Source organism: Sciurus vulgaris (genome assembly GCF_902686455.1).
Source record: "Sciurus vulgaris genome assembly, chromosome: 10".
Taxonomy (NCBI): Eukaryota; Metazoa; Chordata; class Mammalia; order Rodentia; family Sciuridae; genus Sciurus; species Sciurus vulgaris.
Window position 1 is genome coordinate 102,611,410 of NC_136470.1, and position 23,972 is coordinate 102,635,381.

Sequence of the window (23,972 nt, forward strand, 5' to 3'; positions counted from 1 at the left end):
TGGGGATGTAGCTCTGTGGTAAAGAGCAGCCAAGTTCAATCATCAGTATGATCAATCAATCGATAGATAAATAAATAAATAAATAAATAAAGCCAGTTAAAATGGTCTATGTTCAGCTGGTTTCTTTTTTTAAAAAGTACTTATTTATTCATTTATTTATTTGTATGCAGTGCTAATGATCGAACCCAGTGCCTCACACATGCTAGGCAGGCTCTCTGCCACTGAGGTATAGCCCCAGTCCCAGGTGGTTTCTTAATTTATTTTCCAACAGAAGAGAAAAAAGGAAAGGTAAGTTAAAAATACACTAGGGAATAGGGAATACTTTAATGGACGTGTGAATGTCTATACTATATTAGCATCAGTACTAATGGACTACTATTTTAAGTACAGCAAAAATTACAAACTCTAGAACTTTCATTCTTTTCTTGAGCACATTTACCTTGTTCTGATGACAAATTTTTGTGTGTAAAAAAAAACAGTCATTTTTGATGGGTATTATGTTTTATTTAAAGTTTTTAATGTAAAAAAAAAAAAAAAAAGGTACACAAATACAGATTACATTATGATGACCAAGGCAGTACTCTACATGACAAAAGTCAAACCAAAACAAACTGATAAAGTAATTGTACCAGCACAGAACAAGCATAATACCTGATATCCAATCCAGGCTGCATATGCATAAAATGATCTGACCACATGCTTATGCAAAATAAATTATTTCCTAGAACACAAATACACCAACCATTCTGACTGACCACTGTCTTATTCCCCTGGTGAGTATTTTGAGAGAACTTCTATATAACACAAAAAGAACTGGCATGGCACTTAAAAGACTGCAAAAAACAACACAATTAAAAACATTTGTAATGCAATTCTGTATAAAATATACACAGTAAATCTTATTAGTTAAAAAAGGATTTTAAAATAAAAGGTCACCCTGAATAATGGTTAAAATCTCATCATAGAAAAATGCTCATCATTTGTACATTATTGGTTAAAAAAAAAAAAAAACTGATAGTTTTTGTTGCAGGGCAAGGTGGGGAAGGTATCTAACTTGAAATCATTCACTTGTAATTTGCTTAAAAATGTAGGTAAAGTTATACTTTACTGTTTGCCCCATCTTCACAAGGAATGCTCTTTCTAATATTTAACCATAGGACAAGAAGAATTTGAAGTGTTTTTCAAAATGAGGACCAAAGGACCAACAAAATTCTCAGTTGGACCCGGTAGTGTGCATTTTAAACTCCCTGGATGATAATGCCATATTCTAAGCTGCCCCAGGGGAAACAGCACCACTTAAAAGCAAGACATTTCTGGTGCAAGATGTCGGAATTCTCTGTTAAGTTTATGATGTGAATACTGCTTTTTGTTTTAAAACAAGTTTCAGGTATTAAGAGAAACATAAATACCTCTCAAATTAACATGTAAATGTATATAAACATTTCCCTTTGAGGTTTTCACTGCTTTCAGACTTACTTATTTGAAGAAAGGAGAATACGTGACCACAAACTGGAAATAGTACATTTCTAATGAAATGTAGTATCCAGAGAAAGAGAAATTTATTAATGTCTATAAATTTTAAATCATTCTAAATTTAAAAAAATTAAAATTAGATAGCTTCCCTAAAATTACATTTTACTAAGATTGGACAGTTATTATTAAGATGATTATGGTTACTTTTTAAAGCCCTTTTTCATAAAAATGATATTTAAAATAAACAGAAGGATGCTATATGGTACCTCTTTAAATACTAAGTTGCTAAACACCAATATTAATAAAATATAATATGAAAAATTCTGCTCCTGAAATGTATTCTACTATGTATAACCTGGGTTAGTTACTAAATAAAAACTCAGTTAAGGAGCTAGAACTGTGATACATGAGTATATATATGATCTAAACATTTATTCATGTTTACTTATTTCTTTTTTTTCTGGATTTCATTGAGGATTCCATAAACATGACACAAAAGTACCAAAAATGTGGTTTTGGGGGAAGAAACTAGTGAAGTTAAGACATTATACTTAGAAGATAAATTATTTTCCTGTATACTAAATAAGGAAAAAATATACATTCTGCCTCCATTGAATAAATGGAATGCTTTTACAAGTTTGGTAACAAGTGAGTGCCTTAGTATTTAAATCAAATCATAAAGAACAACTGCAGGATTCACTCTCCAGTAAGAAATAAATATTACCATTGCACTTTTCTGTATCTACTTCAAATGTCTATTATATTCCTTTCTATATACCCAGCAGTTTTCCATTTGACTGCATTATGTCTTTTGAACACATACATTAACAGTAAAGTTTTCACTAAAAAGATAAGCTCAGAAGCTACCTTCATTGTTAAAAATTAAAAAATTAAAATTACTTGTGCCAGTGTTTCAAAAATAATTGATTTGGAATCTGATTCTTAATATGTCTACTTTTTAACCTAGAGGAACCTGTAATGCCCAATTCTAAGGAAATAACATCTTTTATTACCAATTTAGTAATTACTGCCTTAAAAATTAATAATTATCCAAGGCAATGAGAAATCTTACAGCTGGACGTTAAACATAAAGAACTCTGAAACTAACAGGTAATATAAAAATTTGTTGCATTCTAAATTAACCTTTTATTCCAAAATTAAACCCTCGAATGACTTAACAGTGAATGACAAAAATTATGTGAGGCTTATGATGTAATCCCACTATGTGCCTTAATGCAACAGATAATTTCTTTTAAAAGCAGTGGTGATTTCTCTAAACCAAAAAGGCAACTTCATTAGTCATCAGGCCTCTAAAGATCCAGTATAACTAAATTTTGACATGATTGTCTGAAAGCTAGTTTTAACTTTTTTGAGTTACATTTAGATGTAATAATTTATTCTTAGAGTCTATATTGATTTTTTTTGGTGGCAAATATAAAATGGTTAATTGTATCCAGGTTGGCAACAAACTTATCCATGCATTAAATGGCAACATAAGCAGAATAAACAGTTGAAAAATGAGGATCAGACACATTCTTCTGCAGACATCAAAAGAGGATTGATATACTCAAAACCTTCAAATTCAGACTGATCAATCTTCCTCACAATGTCACTGTTAAAAGAAAAATAAATTTATTTTCATCATAAGATTTTCAACCTTTAATTTAAATGATAAAATTTAAAAAGAAAACAGGGCTAATTATATACATTGTGGGGAAAAAAAACTACAAATTCTTAGATTAATCCCAAAACATTTTCTAGAAGAATCAAGAAGAGTACTGAAAATAAAAAAGGCTAATCATCCCACAAGCACACTTAGAGCCAAAAGGTAGTTCAAAACTGTACTGGGAATAAAAAAGCTACAAGCCATCACAACTCCAGTTAATCTTAAACTTTTGATCTGAACAACATTCTTAAATAAGGTGAATATCCAGGTCTGAATTAGCATCCAGTTTAGTAGTCACCTCAATAGCCAGATGGAAGATGGTGAAGAGAAGGCCCAGAAGTTAGCCAAAAGGAAAAGGCAATAGGAACAAGTACACTGAGAGACCTGGAATAAGGAGAGAACACCACAGGGAGAAATTGGGTCACAGAGGGCAGAGGTTGGCATTTGGTTACACTGGGTTTCTAGTTTTAATATACCTTAAGAGTAATACTATCAAACATTTTAATACCTAAATGTATACAATGCACAAAGTTATAGAAGGTACAACCCCCTCCTTTAAAGAGGCAGAGGTAACTCATACACTGGAAAGCCATGAGAGAAAGCAGTATCTGTTAAATTTCATGCATGATAACCAAAGTCCTATTCTAACCATAGTTCTAAAGAGAGAGGTGACTTCTAACTGGAGAAATCAAGGAAGGCAGAGTTTGCCTACACATACTAATGAATGGAATTATGCAAGATTATGGTAGGTCTGGAAAAAGGCAAGTAATTTATTAGAGCTGGTGCATAGGCATAGAAGGGTGTTAAATGGCAGATGATGCTGGAAGGAATACAATAGTGAGATTGAAAAGCCAGTGATGTTTACATTAGTAGTTTTGCCTTGATCCTTCAAAGATCTGGTTGCATTTTAGGGAGCTTGAAAAATGGGAAGAGTTCAGTAAGTAAAAACAACAGAGGAATATAGAAGCCTGAGCAGGGAAAGGCAAAGGGGAGGGAGAGGGAGAGAGATGGGGGAGGTGTTCACTATCGGGGAATGGTAAGTAACTGAGATTGATCAGAATGCCATTTGGAGCAGATGGGGGAGGCTTTCAATGCTAGCCAAGAGAATAGATGTTATCTGACTGGCAATGTTGGAATTAATGAAGGCTGCTGATTAAAGGAATTGAGAGGGGAATGATACTTCATGGGGTGTACAGAAAAGGCTGCATAGTAAAAGTGTGAAGGAGATCAATTAGGAAGTTGGTACAACTCTTGATATGACCTGAATAAGATTGGAACTACAGTTATGGCAAGGGAATGAGAAAAGAAGGCTCTGAGGCAAGTGATGATGCAAAGGAAAAATAGACTGAGCAGTGCAGTAGTACATAATCTATTAAGGAAAAAGAGGCGGGAACAATCACTGACATTTTGAATTGGAATGACAGGAAAACATGGGTGGTACAGTGAGCAGAAATCAGTAAATACCACAGAATTTATTGATAATAACAGAAAAAGAGGCCATAAAAGGTCATTACTTGATTTTAGACTTTGATATATTTGACATCTGACAAACTGGGGAGATGCAGATGGAAATGCGGCTCAGGAGAGAGATCAGGGCAGGGGCTAGATGCTTCAGAGACCATCACTCATTTATTCTTCACAGTAACTTTGTGAGGTAGACAATTTGAGAAAAAGCAGGCTCAGAGAAGTTATGTAATTCATACCCAAGGTTACCCAGTTGGTAAGAGGTGACATCGGGATTCAAACTCCTATCTTTTGATTAAATCCAGTGTTCTTTCCAATATACAATGCTGCCACAGAATGATTTGGCACATATCTCTCTCTTCTAATAGATAGGAAGCTTTTTGTAAGATTGGACTGTTTTGGTTATCTCTGAATGTATAGTACTTAGCATAGAGCCTTTTGCTAGGAGTCATTTAAAAAGCTAGTATGCTACAGAGCTAGCTAAAATCTCCAAGGTACAAACTGCATAAAGCAAAGGAAAGGGTATCATGGACAGAACCATGGAGCATCCTGGTCTCTAAGGGAAAGGAAAAATATGACAAAAAAGTAGTCACAGAGATGAAGGAGAACCACGGTGGGCAGCACTACCTAAGGCAAGGCCAAAAACATTATAGATTTCAGGATAGATGAAGACTGACTAAAAAGTGCTTTGTAATTTAGAAATTAAGAAGTCAATTTGACTTTCTGAAGCTAATGGAGCAGGTAAAACCCATGTATGGGGTTAAAATGTTGGAAGCAAGGTAGTACAAAGACAATCTCTGTTGCCTACTCTGAAGAGAGAGATACTGCTTGTTTATTCTTTTACCACGAGTATCATTAATTATTTTTTTAAATGCTTGAAAAGAAAACTTGAGAAAAAGTGTGTTGGTTCAAAGGGGGGGCTTAAAATCAGGATATCTGAGCATGTCTGTAGGTAGAGGGAAATCAAGGTAGAAAAATATAAATCAAAGAAGGTGGAGCAATTAGGTAACTGACAAAATGAAATCCTGGAGGCGACTAAGAAAACAAGTCTAGGAAAACAGAAGGGGCACCCCATGTAAAAAGAGGGCCTTCCAACAGTAGGGAACAAGAAAAAAGCTGAGAAAAGTAAAGCAATCCTGAGACAAGGTGGTCGGGAGACAGCTGAAAAGGGAGTAAACTCAACCAGAGAGGTCTCAATTCTTGCAGTCAACTTAAAGCAAGTTTAATCCATTAAAAGGGATGGTGATAGGGGTAGGAATGAAGCTTCTAAAAAATACAGACCATTTGGAACAGCTGCTGTGAAGAACATGCTAAGAATGAAGATTTAAGTGAAGTGACTACCAACAGAAAGGGCCTCCTAGAGATTAGAGAATGAATCTGTAATGACAGCTAAATGGTCAAAATATCCACAAATAATTCTAAACTATATTTTAAAAGGTGCAACATAAACACAAAATACTTTGGATCACTGTTGGCTAAATTTGGTAACTTGACTCAATTTTTTAAGGTAATAGAAACTCAGACAAAGATGTTCATCATCAGAATGGGGAACAGTGCAGCACAGTGGAAAGAGCAGAGGCCTTAGTCAGTCAGATCTGGGTCTGAATCCTGACTCTGCCACCTGACAGCTGTGTAACTTTGCTTAACCTCTCTGAGCCTCGGTTTCCTCATCTGTAAAATGAAGATGACAATACCTAGTTTACAAAGTTGTTGTGAGAATTAGGATAATGCATGTAAAGCAAAGAAAGAATAATGACAGCTACTATTATAACTGATAATATATAATGGGTTTAAAGACCCAGTAACCTAATGGCTATGTGAATTATAATATAATTTGATAATAAAACATTATATAACCATTAAAAATGGGTCTTCAAGGAACTTTAAAAATATTTCAGTATATAGAATTACTTACTCATCATCTGGAGTGAGCTGGACTGGTTCATTAGTAAACTGAGAATCAAAGTTGTCCAAACCAAATTCTCCAGAAATATTTGGTTTAAAGGGAGGTACCACCTGCTTTTGCTCCATCTAAAAAGACACATTAAATGACAGGTCAAATCTACATTCTTAGAAAAATTCCACATCTACATTTTTCCTCTGCTCTCAGATGTTTCCCCTAGGCATGGTTCTATAATACACACACACACACACACACACACACAGAGTTCTGTAATGTATATACATATGTATGTATGTACATGTATATACACATACACAGATTATTTTTTATGGTACTGGGAATTGAACCCAGGACACTATGCCATTGAGCTACAGCTTCAGTCCTTTAAAAAATGTTTTATTTTGAGACAGCGTCTCATTAAGTTCCTGAGGCTGATCTCAAACTTCCAATTCTCTTGTCTCAGCCTCCTAAGTCCCTGAGATTACAGGCATACACCACCATCTCTGGCTCTATATGATAATAACAATAACGATATAACTTGTAAATTCGAACATTAATATGGGCCTCAATAATATTATGACCTGCTCTTATTAGATTAGTATTGTAATTATTTTGCCAAGTTTTTACAAAAGCATTTGAGAGAGTTGTGTACAATTAGTTAAGTTATAATATATGTGAACCACAGTCGTTGCTCAGTGGTAGAGTGCTTGCATGTGTGAGGTACTGGGTTTGATCCCAGCACCACTAAAAAATAAATAAAGGTATAAAAAAAATACAATAACATTAAAAAAATTGGGCCATGAGTTTTTCAACACTCTTAAGACAGTAAAATTAAAAATTTGGCCCAAGGTAACAATAAACCTAATACAGAAAACAATAAAAATTTACATACCATATCCCAATCAACATTTCGGAAGAATGGGTGCCCCTGTATATCAGCAAATCCTGTTTGAGGATGACAACCCAATCGTTCCTTTGGGTCCTATGGTAGAAAAAAAATGTTGTAAGGATTAGGTAGATATAAAGCTTCAAAATAATTTACCTTTGTGACCAGAGTTTCTTGCCTATTACATGATACCTTATTTCTGAGCTGAAATGATCTACCTTTTATTTCTAGAAAGTACAATACTAGACTCAAGTTGAATTATCTGGAGTTGGTGAGATTTCCTCAGGGTTCTTATGTCATCGAAGCGGAGAAATGTCACCACTCCTTGCTTAAGAAAAAACAGGAGGAAAAGAGAACAGCAGCATCATTTGAGTAGCAACAGTAGTTTCTCTGACATGGGCTAGTCAGTCAAAATATGAAAACCACCAATCATCAGAGGTTCACTCTTAGTTCAAATTTAAAAGCTCTATGCTGTAATTATAAAAATAAAGCATAATTTGAGTAAGACAATGATATAACCCTTACCTGAATCACTGGAGTGAGGAGTCTACAACTTAAAAAGTCTGGCTTACTTATTGTGAATGAGAACATATTCCCATTTTTCTGACAAAAGACATTTTATTTTGCATATTAACTACTCTCACCTTCAATTTTCACTCTGTCAAAAATTAGGCTTCATGTTTAACTTTTTCCTCACATAAAGTATTTATTTAAAACAAGTTTCAATTTCTGATTTTATTAAAATTCACCATTATCTTACCTGTTTATCTCAGAAGGCAAACACATACCAACTTATACTCATTTAAGTAGAATTTCTCATTATCAAAAACTGTAACCATAGATCCTAAAATTTTTCTAATCTAGCAACTGCAATGAATGATTAAATCATGTTCAGATTTTTAAGAAAGTACTTCATTTCTTCTAAATTTTACCTAATTGTAGGGTTTTTGATATAACAATTTGTAGGGGAACATTTCTGCCCAGGTGCTCAAAAAAGTACATGATAACGAATAAATTCTGTGGATAAAGACACAGAAAAAATGGGAAAATAGAGTTTAAAGTACAATTGTGGCTAACCCCAAATATTAAATTCATCCTTGAGAATATGGTACATACACACATATATATAATTTATGTTTAAAATATCATGCAATATGTAGCTGGGGGTAAATTATGCCGATAAAGTAGAAAAGATGAATCATCTCAGGAGCTAAAGCTGTCACTTAACTCTTTGGTTAAGAGATGAATTCCAGACATAACTGAAAAAGTTGCATACTTTGCTAGTTTGGAATTTTAAGTTGCCTTGGTTTCTACTTACTGGTTTGATTTATATACAAACAAACCACAAAAGATATTTACACACAATTTTTACCTTGTTGAGAAAACTCTTCAGGACACTGGCAGCTTTTACAGAGAGAGAACGTGGAATGCGAATTTGTTTTTCCAAAATAACTAGAAAAATAAAAATCATAGCATTGTGTTTAACTTTTACATAGCTTTGATTTTTAAGTTTTTGTTATATTTAAGGCACTACAACACAAAAGATAAAATATTACATACCCAACTGAATCACTTTTGTACTTTCATGATCTCATTACCTCTCCCTCCTTCTCTGAGATAGCCTCTAATCTGAGCACTGTATTTATCATTTACAAAAATGTTTTATCCTCTTCTTTATTATGCCTCAGGTTCCTCACCAGGAAAATAATACCTACTCTGAAGGGTTGTTATGAAGTTTAAAGTAGTTATATTTATAAAATGCTTCATATATAATAATCACTTTTATTAAACAATGCCAAATCATTCCCCAAAGCTATTGTGTCTATTTTTACTCCCACCAGCAGACTATGAACATTCTAATTGTTCTATATCTTCACCAGCACTGGTTATTATCAAACTTCATAAAATTTTTGCCAAATATATGAAATACATGTAGATCATTAATATTTTAATATACATTCTCCTAATTACTAGTAAGGTTAAATATATTTTCACATATTCCATGGCCATTTGGGTTTCTTTCTTTCTTTCTTTTTTCTCTTTAGCTGTGCTGGAGATTAAATCCAGGGCCTTGCACATGCTAGGATCTTTGAATTTTTTCTTGTGAGATAGAGTCTTATTAAGTTGTCTAGACTGGCCTTGAACTTGGGATCCTTCTGCTTCAGTCTCCTGAAGAGCTTGGATGACAGATGTGTGCCACCATACCCAGCTTGGGTTTCCTAGTGTAATAAATGCTTATTCATATTCTGTGATTGCTAATTATTAAATGTTGGATTTCATGGCAGTCTTCACACTTTTTTGGAGAGTGTGTTAGGAAGCCCCTTTGCATGTCTGTTCTGTTTTATTCTTAGTACTTTCCATCATGAACCTCTCCCTCCTCCATCTTCTGACCCCTCTTATCTTCTTGGTACTCTACCCCCTCATAATGTTTGTGAACTTATCTCCTCAGCCTCAGATTTCATGTGTAAAGACTGTCTCTCTAGCCACAGAATTCCCTCCCCCATATATGTTTGTGATATATAAGCTAATGGAATCATCTGTTATGATTTTGAATATAAGAAGGTACCTGCAGATGGGACTGGAGATGACTAAGGTAGGAAGGATGTATCAAAAAAAATTAAAAATCTCCTTAAGTTAGGGGTATACTGTTCAGATCATTATCCTTTTTCTTATTCAAAGTAGTAATGGGCTGGGGTTGTAGCCCAGTGGTAGAGCACTTGCATAGCATCTGTGAGGCACTGGGTTGGATCCTCAGCGCCACATAAAGATAAATAAATAAAACAAAGGTACTGTTTCCATCTACAATTTTAAAACTATTAAAATAAAAAGTAATAACCTAAAGCATATTTTATGCTCTAGAATAGGTTATTCAGAGACTCTATAAAATATTGCAAATTACCTTGGAAGAGATAATCCTCTGTGTTTTGATCAGGGTTATCAGAGCTCCCAACAATATCAAATGGAGACCTTCCTGCCATCATCTCAAACATTAGCACTCCAAGAGCCCACCAGTCGACACTAAAACCTTGAGGAAAAAAGTTTAAAGCAATAAATTAACCACTCTGCATGCTAGTAATTCAGTAATTGGAAGTTCATTTTGTCACCAAAAAAAAAAAAAAAAAAAAAATCAAAAAACCCTACAATGAGTCAGTAAACTCGAAATAGATATTCTAACAATCGTAGTAAGCTCTGAGAATTACAGAAATATGTCACTTATTAACAAGTGTAGGTATTCAAAGGAACATTAGAATATAAAATTACAGGAAGTGAAGCATAAATTTCCAAAAATAGCTGTAATTTCAGACTCATGCTCAGTATCTAATATTTTGTTTTGATTATATAATTATATACTATTGGAGAATAAGCTCCTTCAGTTTAAAACTTGATTTTTTGTTCTGATTTCACAGTCTGGCATCTTCATGTACATTTTACCAGAATCAAGAAAGTTTATATTAGTACGATAAGTATTAAAATGTTGTAATTTACTGTAATGCTATTGTTACCACATTCAACCACCCACTTAGCAATAGCTGAAATACCACGTATTTATTTATTACCATAATCTTCTCCTCTTAAAATTTCAGGAGCAATGTAATTAGGAGTACCACAGAAAGTGCTGGTTGTATCTCCCGGCCGTAATCCTTCCTTTTATGAAGCAAAAAAACAAAACAAAACAAAAGAAAGAAGAATAAGATCTAAAATTCTGATTTAAATTCACCTCCTTTATTTCATCCACTACATAACTTCAGCATTAGTAGGTAATACATCAACCTTAAATAGCATATCACTAGAACAAAAGTCTTTATTATTAAAATTATGAATTGTCACTAAGTAGCTTTAAGAAAGCTTATTATTAGATGTTGCTAAAAAGTAAGTTCAACTAAGATTTTAAAAAGGCATTTCAAATGGTTTATATTCAGGTTAAAATTTAACACAAAAATTTATATTATGTGAATAAAATGAATCATATTTCATGAAGAAAGGCAGCACTTTAAGTCCCACCTCCCAACACATCAAGTGTTGACATAATGTTGCTCATTTTTTTCTTCAGTACAACATTTTTGGTTCTTGTTTTAATAGCTATAGGATGGTGAAAACTAGTGTAAAATATATTAATAAGCCTAAGTAGAGATACTGCACAATAATGAATGGTACAATCACCAAGAAGTTATAATAAACATGAACTTGTATTTGCCTCAAAATGCAGAGTAAAAATAGACAAAATTATTAGAAGTTCACAGTCTTCAATCATGATGAGATTTTGATGTATCTATATAAGAAATGATTGCACAGATCAATAATTATTAAGCAGAGAAAAACACCATATATCTACATATATTTGTACATATGTATATATAAAACACAAACATATAGAACATATGTGTCTGTATGTGTGTGGGGGAAGGAGAGAGACTTAATATTAAAAGAGAGACATCAAAAGAGAGACTCTGTGGGAAGTCATCCATAAACCATGTGTGGGAACTGAGCAATGTCTGACCCATTAGACAGGGAAGCCTGGTCTTGGGAACTCCCAAATGGAACTCACTGGTTTGACAATGCCTAATTCACATGGCACCCTGTTCTAACTCATTGCTCAAGTTCAAGCAAAAGCACCAGAGATGGGAGTAACCCACTGGAGCCAAACAGCCTGCTTACCTCTATCCAGTTTTTCGCTAAGAAGTTCCTACCTGTCCCTTTTGATCTTTAGCACTATAAATAAAACAGGCACAGGCTTCTTCCTTTGTTAGATGCCCAACCTGTCACTGCCACCCACCCAGTCTTGAGATCAATTTCTGGTCTTCTGTGTTAATTCTGCAACACCATTTTCTTAGCTTTTACTTCGAAGCCAGTCCATCCCTCCGATTTGAACCCTTTCCCTCCCCAGTGCAGGCTGTGAGAACTCTGCTTACTTGTAAAATAGAAATCCCGTATCTTTAAAAAAAAAAAATTTAAATTTGTTCTAATTAGTTATACATGACAATAGAATGCATTTAGACACATTGTATATAAATGAAGCATAACTTCTCCTTCCTCTGGCTGAACATGGTGCAGAGTCACACTGGTCCTGTAATCACACATGTATAAAGGGTAATAATGTCTATCTCATTCCACTGTTCTTCCCATACCCATACCCCCTCCCCTTCCCTCACTTCAGTGTGCACAATCCAAAGTCCCTTCATTCCTCCCATCCCATTATGGATCAGCATCAGCTTATCAGACAAAACATTCAGTCTTTGTTTAGGGGGTATGGCTTATTTCACTTAGCATGATATTCTCCAGCTCCATTCATTTACCTGCAAATGCTGCAATTTCATTCTTCTTTAAGGCTGAGTAATATTCCATCGTGGATGTGTATCATATTTTTTAAAATTTATTTTTATTGTAAACAAATGGGATATATCTTGTTTCTCTTTCTACATGAAGTAACAGCATACCATTTGCATAATCCTACATTTACATAGGGTAATAATGTCTGATTCATTGTTATTTTTTCAGTCCCCCCCCACCGCTCCCACCCCTCTTTTCCCTCTATACAGTCCCTCCTTCCTCCATTATGGCCCCCATCCCACCCCCCATTATGTGTCATCATCCACTTATCGGCAAGATCATTCATCCTTTGGTTTTTGGAGATTGGCTTATCTCACTTAGCATGATATTCTCCAATTTCATCCATTTGCCTGCAAATGCCATAATTTTATTATTCTTTATAGCTGAGTAATATTCCATTGTGTGTATATATATATACACACAATGGAATATATATATACACACAATAATATATATATATACACACAATAAAGAAACTGTGGTGTGTATATATATATATATATATATATATATATATACACCACAGTTTCTTTATCCATTCATCAATTGAAGGGCATCTAGGTTGGTTCCACAATCTGGCTATTGTGAATTGAAGAGCTATGAACATTGATGTGGCTGTATCTTTGAAGTATGCTGATTTTAAGTCCTTTGGGTATAGGCCAAGGAGTGGGATAGCTGGGTCAAATGGTGGGTCCATTCCAAGTTTTCTGAGGAATCTCCACACTGCTTTCCAGAGTGGCTGCACTAATTTGCAGCCCCACCAGCAATGTGTGAGTGTACCTTTCTCCCCACATCCTCGCCAACACCTATTGTTGCTTGTATTCGTGATAATCGCCATTGTGGCGAGATGGAATCTTAGGGTAGTTTTCATTTGCATTTCTCTTATTACTAAAGATGTTGAACATTTTTTCATATATCTGTTGATTGCTTGTAGATCTTCTTCTGGGAAGCGTCTGTTCATTTCCTTAGCCCATTTGTTGATTGGGTTATTTGTATTCTTGGTGTAGAGTTTTTTGAGTTCTTTATATATTCTGGAAATTAGTGCTCTATCTGAAGTATGAGTGCAAAGATTTTTTTCCCACTCTGTAGGTTCTCTCTTCACATTGCTGATAGTTTCCTTTGCTGAGAGAAAGCTATTTAGTTTGAATCTATCCCAGTTATTGATTCTTGCTTTTATTTCTTGTGCTATGGGAGTCCTGTTAAGGAAGTCTGATCCTAAGCCAACAAGGTGAAGATGTGGACCTACTTTTTCTTCTATAAGACGCAGGGTCTCTGGTCTGATTTCAAGGTCCTTGATCCATTGTGAGTTGAGTTTTCTGCAGGGTGAGAGATAGGGGTTTAATTTCATTCTGTTGCATATGGATTTCCAGTTTGCCCAGCACCGTTTGTTGAACAGGCTATCTTTTCTCCATTGCATAGTTTTGGCACCTTTGTCAAGTATGAGAAAATTGTATTTATTTGGGTTTGTGTCCATGTCCTCTATTCTATACCATTGATCTACCTGTCTATTTTGGTGCCAATACCATGCTGTTTTTGTTAATATTGCTTTGTAGTGTAGTTGAAGTTCTGGTAGTGCGATACCCCCGGCTTCATTCTTCCTGCTAAGGATTGCTTTAGCTATTCTGGGTTTCTTATTCTTCCAGATGAATTTCATGATTGCTTGTTCTATTTCTGTGAGGTACATCATTGGGATTTTTAATTGGAATTGCATTGAATCTGTATAGCACTTTTGGTAGTATGGCCATTTTGACAATATTAATTCTGCCAAGAACATGGGAGATCTTTCCATCTTCTAAGGTCTTCCTCAATTTCTTTCTTCAATGTTTTGTAGTTTTCATTATAGAGATCTTTTACCTCTTTGGTTAGATTGATGACCAAGTATTTTTTTTTTTTGAGGCTATTGCAGTTGTTTTCCTCATTTCCCTTTCAGCTGTTTCGTCACTTGCGTAAAAAATGCTTTAGACTTTTGCGTGTTGATTTTATAGCCTGCTATTTTGCTGATTCATTGATGAGGTCTAGAAGTTTTCTGGAGGAGTTTTTTGGATCTTCTAAATATAGAATCATGTCGTCAGCAAATAGTGACAGCTCAAGTTCCTCTTTTCCTATTCGTATCCCTTTATTTTCTTTAGTCTGCCTAATTGCTCTGGCTAGAGTTTCGAGGACAATGTTGAATAGAAGTGGTGAAAGAGGACATCCCTGTGTTGTTCCCATTTTTAAAGGGAATGGTTTTAGTTTTTCTCCATTAAGAATGATGTTGGCCATGGGCTTAGCATAAATAGCCTTTACAATGTTCAGGTATGTTCCTACTATCCCTATTTTTTCCAGTGTTTTGAGCATGAAGGAGTGTTGTATTTTGTTGAACACTTTTTCTGCATCAATGGACATAATCATAATTATTATTCTTAAGTCTATTGTCATGATGGATTACGTTTATTGATTTATAGATGTTAAACCATCCTTGCGTTCCAGGGATGAACCCCACTTGATTGTGGTGCACGATTTTCTTAATATGTTTTTGGATATGGTTTGCCAATATTTTGTTAAGGATCTTTGCATCTATATTCATCAAGGATATTGGTCTAAAATTTTCTTTCCTTGATGTGTCTTTTCCTGGTTTGGGTATGAGGGTGATATTAGCTTCAGAGAATGAGTTTGGTAGGGTACCCTCTTTTTCTATTTCCTGGAATACTTTGAGAAGTATTGGAATGAGATCTTTTTTGAAGGTCTTGTAGAACTCAACTGAGAATCCGTCTGGTCCTGGGCTTTTCTTGGATGGTAGATTTTTAATGGCTTCTTCTATTTCATTGCTTGATATTGATCTGTTTAAATCATGTATGTCCTCCTGGTTCAGTTTGGGAGGAGCATATGTCTCTAGAAATTTGTCAATGTCTCCGGTAGATTCTATTTTGTTGGAATGCAGATTTTCAAAGTAGCTTCTCATTATGTTCTGTATCTCAGTGGTGTCAGTCGTGATATTTCCTTTTTCATCATGAATTTTAGTAATTTTGTTTTCTCTCTCCTTCTCTTTGTTAGTGTGGCTAAGGGTTTGTCTATTTTGTTTACTTTCTCAAAGAACCAACTTTTTGTTATGTCAATTTTTTGAATAGTTTTTTTTGTTTCAATTTCATTGATTTCAGCTCTGATTTTAATGATTTCCTGTCTTCTACTACTTTTGCTGTTATTCTGTTCTTCTTTTTCTAGGGCTTTGAGCTGTAATGTTAGGTCATTTAGTTGTTGACTTTTCATTCTTTTCTGGAATGCGCTCCATGCAATGAATTTTCCTCTTAGTACCACTTTCACAGTGTCCCAGAGATATTGATATATTATATTGTCATTCTCATTGACCTCTAAGAATTTTTTTATCTCCTCCCTGATGTTTTCTGTTATCCATGTTTCATTCAATAGCATATTACTTAGTCTCCAGGTGTTGGAGTAATTTCTGTTTTTTATTTTGTCATTGATTTCTACTCTCAGTCCATAATGATCTGATAGAACGAACACAAGGCAGTATCTCTATTTTTTTGCATTTCCTAAGGGCTGCTTTGTGGCACAACATATGGTTTATTTTTGAGAAGGTTCCATGTGCTGCTGAGAAGAAAGTGAATCCGCTCGTTGATGGATGGAATATTCTACATATGTCTATTAAGTCTAGGTTATTGATTGTGTTATTGAGTTCTATGGTTCTTTGTTTGGTTTTTGTTTGGAAGATCTATCTAGTGGTGACAGCGGTACGTTAAAGTCACCCAGAATTATTGTGTTGTGGTCCATGTGATTCCTGAAATTGAGAAGGATTTGTTTGATGTACAGGGATGCACCATTGTTTGGGGCATAATATTTACTATTGTTACGTCTTCCTGATTTATGATTCCCTTAAGCAGTATGAAATGTCCTTCTTTATCCCTTCTGACTAACTTTGGCTTGAAGTCCATTTTATCTGATATAAGGATGGAAACCCCCACTTTTTTATTGAGTCCATGAGCATGGTAGATTTTTTCCCATCCTTTCACCTTTAGTCTGTGGATGTCTTTTTCTATGAGATGAGTCTCTGGCAGGCAGCATATTGTTGGGTCTTTCTTTTTAATCCATTCTGCCAGTCTATGTCTTTTGATTGAGGAATTTAGGCCATTAACGTTCAGGGTTATTATTGAGAAATGATTTCTATTCCCAGTCATTCGGCTTATTTTTGGTTTTTAAGTTGGCTTGGTTTCTCCTTTGAGTGGTTTTTCTCTAAGGTAGTTCCTCCCTTTGCTGACCTCCATTGTTGTTTTTCATTTCCTCCTCATGGAATATTTTGTTGAGAACATTCTGTAGTGCAGGCTTTCTATTTGTAAATTCTTTTAACTTTTGTTTATCATGGAAGGATTTTATTTCATTTTCAAATCTGAAGGTTAGTTTTGCTGAGTATAGGATTCTTGGTTGGCAACCATGTTCTTTGAGAGCTTGAAATATGTTGTTCCAGGCCCTTCTAGCTTTTAGAGTCTGGTTTGAGAAGTCGGCTGCTATCCGTATTGGTCTCCCCCTATATGTAATCTGATGCTTTTCTCTCGCGGCCTTCAAAATCCTATCATTATTTTGAATGTTAGGCATTTTCATTATAATGTGCCTTGGTGTGGATCTGTTGCGATTCTGTGCATTTGGTGTTCTGTAAGCCTCTTGTATTTGATTTTCCATTTCATTCTTCAGGTTTGGGAAATTTTCTGATATTATTTCATTGAATAGGTTGTTCATTCCTTTGGTTTGTACCTCTTTCCTTCCTCAATCCCAATAATTCTTAAATTTGGTCTTTCCATGATGTCCCATAGTTCTTGGAGATTCTGTTCATGATTTCTTACCATCTTCTCTGTTTGGGCGACTTTATATTCAAGATTAAATATTTTGCCTTCATTGTCTGAGGTTCTGTCTTCCAAGTGGTCTAGTCTGTTGGTGATGCTTTTCCATTGAGTTTTTTATTTGGTTTATTGTCTCCTTCATTTCAAGGATTTCCATTTGGTTTTTTTTTTGAGAATCTCTATCTCTTTGTTGAAATGATCTTTTGCTTCCTGCAGGTGCTCTTTCAGCTTATTCATATTATCATTCATTGCCTGCATTTGCTCTCTTATCTCATCCTTTGCTTCACGAATCATCATAATCATGTATAATTTGAAGTCCTTTTCTGACATTTCTTCTAACATACTGTCATTGGACTTTATTAATATAGAATCTAGATTTGTTTGGATCATTTTCTTCCCTTGTTTTTCCATGTTGTTCATATATCTTCCCCTCTAGCAGTGCAGATCTGGGGTACTGCAGATTTCCCCCTATAGGCTTATAGTGGCCCTCTAGGTTTCCAAAACTCTTTCTTTAAGGGGAGATCAATATTAGCAGTGCCCAAATCAGACACTATGCAATCCTAGACCAAGTAGCCCCTATGAGGACAATAACAAAATTGTCATAAAAAACAGAATAAGTTCAAATATTATCTTCAGTAAAACAAACAGATTTGCAATAAGGTCTGCAGTTTCTAATGGAGGACAAAGAGGATGCAGAGGGATGTAGAATGTGGCTGTTAATGGGATAAGAAAAGAATATACAGAAGTTTTTTCTAGATAATAGAAAGGGTGAGAGTGTAATCAAAAGAAATTGGATATTAGCATGCAAAAAAGAGAGAAAGAGACTCTGAGGGAACAGGTAAACAAAAGGAAAAGAGAGCAAGAAAAGTAAAGAAATAAAAACTGTAATTTTTTCAATAAGGAGAAAAAAGAAAATCTACAGTTTAACAGTCATATAGTAAGGAAAGCTCCCAGTGTTCAGTAGCCTGATGCATGAGAGGTACCTGACAATGAGTTTCAAGCCTCCAGCAGGCGTCTCAGGATGGGATTTGCCCCACCTAAAGATCGGAGCTACAGCTTCCAGGATTATCCAAGATGGCCACTCTGGCTTCGAAATGTGTTGGCAAATGGGGAGCTGCAGCTCACGGTGTGGATGTGGTCAGCTGGAGGTCCTGGAGGCAGGATGTGGTTGGTCAGGCAGGGGTCCTGGAGGTCCAGTGTGTTTGATGTGGTTGTGGAATCCTGGAGGTCAGGTGCAATCAGTTGGTCTGGGGTCCCGGTGATAGGGCGCAGTCAGTTGGTCTGGGGGTCCTGGCATCAGGGTGCAGTCAGTTGATGTGAGGGCCCCAGAGGCAGGGAGTGATCAGTTGGGCTGAGGGATCCTGGAGACGGGGCTCAGTCAGTCCGGCCAGGGGTCCTACATGGCCTGGCTGTTGTCTCAAAATGGTGGCAGCCACACGTAATCAAATCTGCAGGTACTGTGACAGAGAACTTCCTGGCAACAGCAGGCAGCTGGTGCTTCACTGGCGGTCGGCAATCAGTTTGCTGACTGTTGTCAGATGATCGGGAGTTGAACTTCGTGTGTTGGGTGATGGATAGGTGTAAGGCAGGTGATGGACAGGCGAGAGGCAGGCAAATGGCGGATGATAGATGCCTGACAGTGAGCAATCTGCACTCAAAAAAGGCGTCGATATGCTGGCAGGCTGTAGGTCATGACAGCCGACAAATGGGGTAAACACCAGGGGATCGACAAGCAGCAAAAACTGCCTCACCAAGAAACAGATATCCTCTGCTTGAAACTAGAGTTACAGAGCAACAAGGAATACAGCCTCCCTCTAGTCCACCATCTTGGATCTCCCCCTATCATTTTCTTTATCCATTCATCTGTTGAAGGGCAGCTAGGTTGGTTCCATAGTTATCTATTGTGAATTGAGCTGCTATAAACATTGATGTGGCTGCACCACTGTAATATGCTGATTTTAAGTCCTTTGGGGATAAACCTAGGTGTGGGATAACTGGGTCAAATGGTTCCATTCCAAGTTTTCTGAGGAATCTCTACTGTTTTTTATAATGGCTACACCAATTTTCAGTCCCACCAGCAACACATGAGTGTACCTTTCTCCCCACATCCTCATCAACACTTATTGTTGCTTGTATTCTTTAGTATTTTTAGTTGTAGATGGACATGATATCTTTATTTTATTTATGTATTTTTATGTGGTACTGAGAATCAAACCCAGTGCCTCATGCATACAAGGCAAGCACTCTACCACTGAGCTACAACCCCAGCTCTGTTGCTTGTATTCTTGATATTTGCCATTTTGACTAGAGTGAGATGAAATCTTAGTTTTGAGTTGTATTTCTCTAATTGCTAGATGAACATTTTTTCATATGTTCATTGATCAACTATATTTCTTCTGTGAAGTGGCTGTTCAATTCCTTAGCCCATTTATTGATTGGATTATTGTTATTATTATTATTATTTTGGTAATTGAGTTCTTCATATATCCTGGAGATTAGTGCTCTATCTGAGGCATATGTGTGGAAAACATTTTCTCCCATTCTAAAGGCTCTCTCTCCACGTTGTATTCTTTGCTGAGAAGAAGCTTTTTAGTTTGAGTCCATCCCATTTATTGATTCTTGATTTTATTTCTTGTACTTTAGGAGTCTGGTAGAAGTCAGTTCCTAACCAGACATGGTGGAGACTTGGTCCTATTTTTCTTCTATTAAGTACAGGGTCTAAGTCTTTGACCCACTTTTATTTCTATGCAGGGTGAGAGACAGAGTTTTAATTTCATTTTGCTACATACGGATTTCCAGTTTTCCCAGCACTATCTGTTGAAGAGGCTATCTCTTCTCAATGCATGGTTTTGGCACCTTTGTCTAGTAAAAGATAACTATAATTTATGTGGGTTTGTCTCCGTGTCTTCTATTCTGTACCATTGGTCTGCATGTCTATCTTGATGCCAATTTCATGCCAGTTTTGTTCCTATTGCTTTGTAGTATAGTTTAAAGTCTGGTATTGTGATGCCGTATGCTTTACTCTTCTTGTTAAGGATTGCTTTGGCTATTCTCTTATTTTTCCAAATAAGTTCCATGAATCCTTCTTCTAGTTCTATGAAGAAGGTCACTGGGATTTTATTTGTAATTGCATTAAATCTGTGTAACAGTTTTGGTAGTATGGCCATTTTGACAATATTAATTCTGCCTATTTAAGAGCATGGGCGACCTCTCCATTTTCTAAGGTCTTCTTCAATTTTTAGTGTTCTGTAGTTCTCACTGTAGAGGTATTTCACCTGTTTTGTTAGATTGATTCCCAAGTATTTTATTTTTTTGAGGTTATTGTGAATGGATAGTTTTCCTAATTTCTCTTGCAGTGGATTTGTCACTTAAGTATAGAAATGCATTTGATTTATGGATATTGATTTTATATCCTGCTACTTTGCTGAATTCATTTATAAGTTCTAGAAGTTTTCTGGTGGAATTTTTTGTATCTTCTAAATATAGAATCATGTCTCAGCAAATAGTTGTAATTTGAGTTCTTCTTTTCCTATTTGTATCCCTTTAATTTCTTTCATCTAACTGATCTGGCTAGAGTTTCAAGGACTATGTTCAAGAGAAGTGGTAAAAGGGCATCCCTGTCTTGTTTCAGTTTTTAGGGGAAATGCTTTCAGTTTTTCTTCATTTAGAATGATGCTGGCCTTGGGCTTAGCACAAACAGCTTCTAACATGTTGAAGTATGCTCCTACTATCCCTAGTTTTTCTAGTGTTTTGAACATGAAGAGGTACTGTATTTTGTCAAATGCTTTTTCTGTATCTACTGAAATGATCATATGATTCTTGTCTTTAAGTCTATAAATGGGATGAATTACGTTTACCAATTTCTGTATGTTGAACCAATCTTGCATTCCTGGGATAAACCATACTTGATCAAGGTGCACTATCTTTTTAATATGTTTGTGTATGTGAGAAATCATATATCTTTTTAAAGTACACACAGGATACTGACCAGATCCAAAGTAATAAAAGAAATCTCAATGTATTTCAAAGACCCAATGTCATTCAGACAAGGCAACTAAATAAGGAATCAACAGTAGACTGGGGCTATATTTAAGTGGTGCAGTGATTGCTTAGCACCTAGGAGGCCCCAGGTTTGATCTCTGACACTGCAAAAAAATAAAAAAATTAAAAATTAATTTAAAATAAAAATGTAGTTTAAAAATAAAAGTGGCAGAGTATGACTAAATGTATGATTAAGCATCTTTCAAAAAAATTTGATGAAGACTAAACCCAAAGACCCCTTACCATTGAGCTATATACCCATTTTTTTTTTTTTTTTTTTTAAAAAAACAGGGTCTTACTAAATTGCTGATCTGATGATAGCCTTGAACTTATGATCCTTTCTGCCTTAGCCTCCAGAATCACTAGGATAACAGGCAAGTGCCACTGAACCTAGCTTCTTGTTGTTCTGGATGGTGTTTTTTTAAAAACTTTGTAAGCATCCCCTATGTAATTACAGACTTTCTATTATTAATAATTATGAACTTCAACTAAACATATATAACTAGAATTTAACCCTTTCCTTATTAGATCACATGTAACAAAATGCAAACTGACAATGGGGTGGGGAAAATAACACTAGTAATCAAACTGTCCTCCCACAACTGTTCTTGATGCATTCAGTTTTAGCTTCTCAGATAAAACCACTACTACGAGCTTCTTATGTGTCCCTCCAGAAATATTCTGGGCATGGTGTACCTATTTTTCTTAAAAAAAATTTTTTTTATTCTACTATATATAACACTATTATAAATATCTACAAGAAATACTTAGTAATAGGTTATTATCCCAAGGATTTTTAAAAAATGATTTCTAATAGGAATATACATGTTATTTATCCATTTTTTTTTTTGGTACAAGGATTGAACCCAGGGGTGCTTACTTAACCACTACGCTACATCCCCAGTCCCCAGCTTTTTTTTTTAATATATTTTTTAACATATTTATTTTAGATGTTGATGGTTGTTTATTTATATATGGTACTGAGGATTGTACCCAGTGCCTCACATATGCCAGGCAAGCACTCTACCACTGAGCCACAACCTCAGTCCCCCAGCCCCTTTTCATATTTTATCTAGAGTCAGGGTCTTGACGAGTTGCTCAGGGGTTGCTGAGTAGCTCAGGGCCATGCTAAATTGCTGAGGCTGGCTTCGAACTCATAGTCCTCCTGCCTCAGCCTCTCAAGCCTCTGGCATTACAGGCATGCACCATTGTGCCTGGTCATGTTAGTTTTATGTACTAACAATCATGAGTATGATTTAAGTTGTTTTATATTATTGACGATGGTTTCTCACACATTATGATAAATGACACACTTTCAGGACATCAGTCAAGAGGCAAGAGATAGTCTGTTAACTTGTAACAGAGCTATGCTAAAATCATGCACTTATTTACTAAATATCTGAATGTAGGTCTATTAGCTAAATTATCTACAAGACAATATGTATGTTATTAATATTTTCCCTGTTGACAAAAAAAAAGGCACATCAATTCATAAATACCTAATTTTCACTCAATAAAATTAATATTCATGAAATATTTCAAATACTAAATCTGAAGATATTAATTTTAAATCACTATCCTCTGTGCTTCAAAGCATCTGAAGAAATAAGTTAATCAAAATATTTAATCATGAAAACAAAATTGACCAAACAGAGAAGATGGTAAGAAATTATGAACAGAATCTCCAAGAACTATGGGACATCATGAAAAGACCAAATTTAAGAATTATTGGGATTGAGGAAGGCACAGAGGTACAAACCAAAGGAATGAACAACCTATTCAATGAAATAATATCAGAAAATTTCCCAAACCTGAAGAATGAAATGGAAAATCAAATATAAGAGGCTTACAGAACACCAAATGCACAAAATCACAACAGATCCACACCAAGGCACATTACAATGAAAATGCCTAACATTCAAAATAATGATAGGATTTTGAAGGCTGTGAGAGAAAAACATCAGATTATATACAGGGGGAGACCAATACGGATAGCAGCCGACTTCTCAACCCAGACTCTAAAAGCTAGAAGGGCCTGGAACAACATTTACCAAGCCCTGAAAGAAAACGGATGCCAACTAAGAATCTTACACCCAGTAAACCTTACTTTCAGATTTGACAATGAAATAAAATCCTTCCATGATAAACAAAAGCTAAAAGAATTTACAAAAAGAAAGCCGGCATTACAGAACATTCTCAGCAAAATATTCCATGAGGAAGAGATGAAAAATAACGATGCAAATCAGCAACGGGAAGAACTAGCCTAAAGGAATAGCCAAATAAAGGAGAAACCAAATCATGTCAAAAACCAAAAATGAGTCAAATGACTGGGAATACAAATCATATCACAATAATAGCCCTGAATGTTCATGGCCTGAACTC

The 23,972-nt window shown here is 35.4% G+C and overlaps 1 protein-coding gene across 6 annotated transcripts in view; it reads right to left on the reverse strand.

The window, feature by feature from the left end:
• Positions 1-505: 505 nt before the first annotated feature.
• The window catches only part of PRKCI (protein kinase C iota), a 72,408-nt gene continuing 48,941 nt past the window's right edge, over positions 506-23,972 (reverse strand). For 5 of the 6 annotated variants that reach the window (XM_079155784.1, XM_079155786.1, XM_079155787.1 and 2 more), the window contains 6 exons: positions 10,950-11,037; positions 10,292-10,417; positions 8,765-8,844; positions 7,399-7,488; positions 6,519-6,634; positions 506-3,085 (listed from right to left, as the gene is read on the reverse strand). In XM_079155784.1, the coding sequence (XP_079011910.1) occupies positions 2,998-3,085; positions 6,519-6,634; positions 7,399-7,488; positions 8,765-8,844; positions 10,292-10,417; positions 10,950-11,037 (588 nt within the window). In that variant the 3' untranslated portion in view covers positions 506-2,997. Of the gene's footprint in view, positions 3,524-6,518; positions 6,635-7,398; positions 7,489-8,764; positions 8,845-10,291; positions 10,418-10,949; positions 11,038-23,972 lie in introns of all 6 variants that reach the window. The other variant, XM_079155785.1, reaches the window with a different exon arrangement.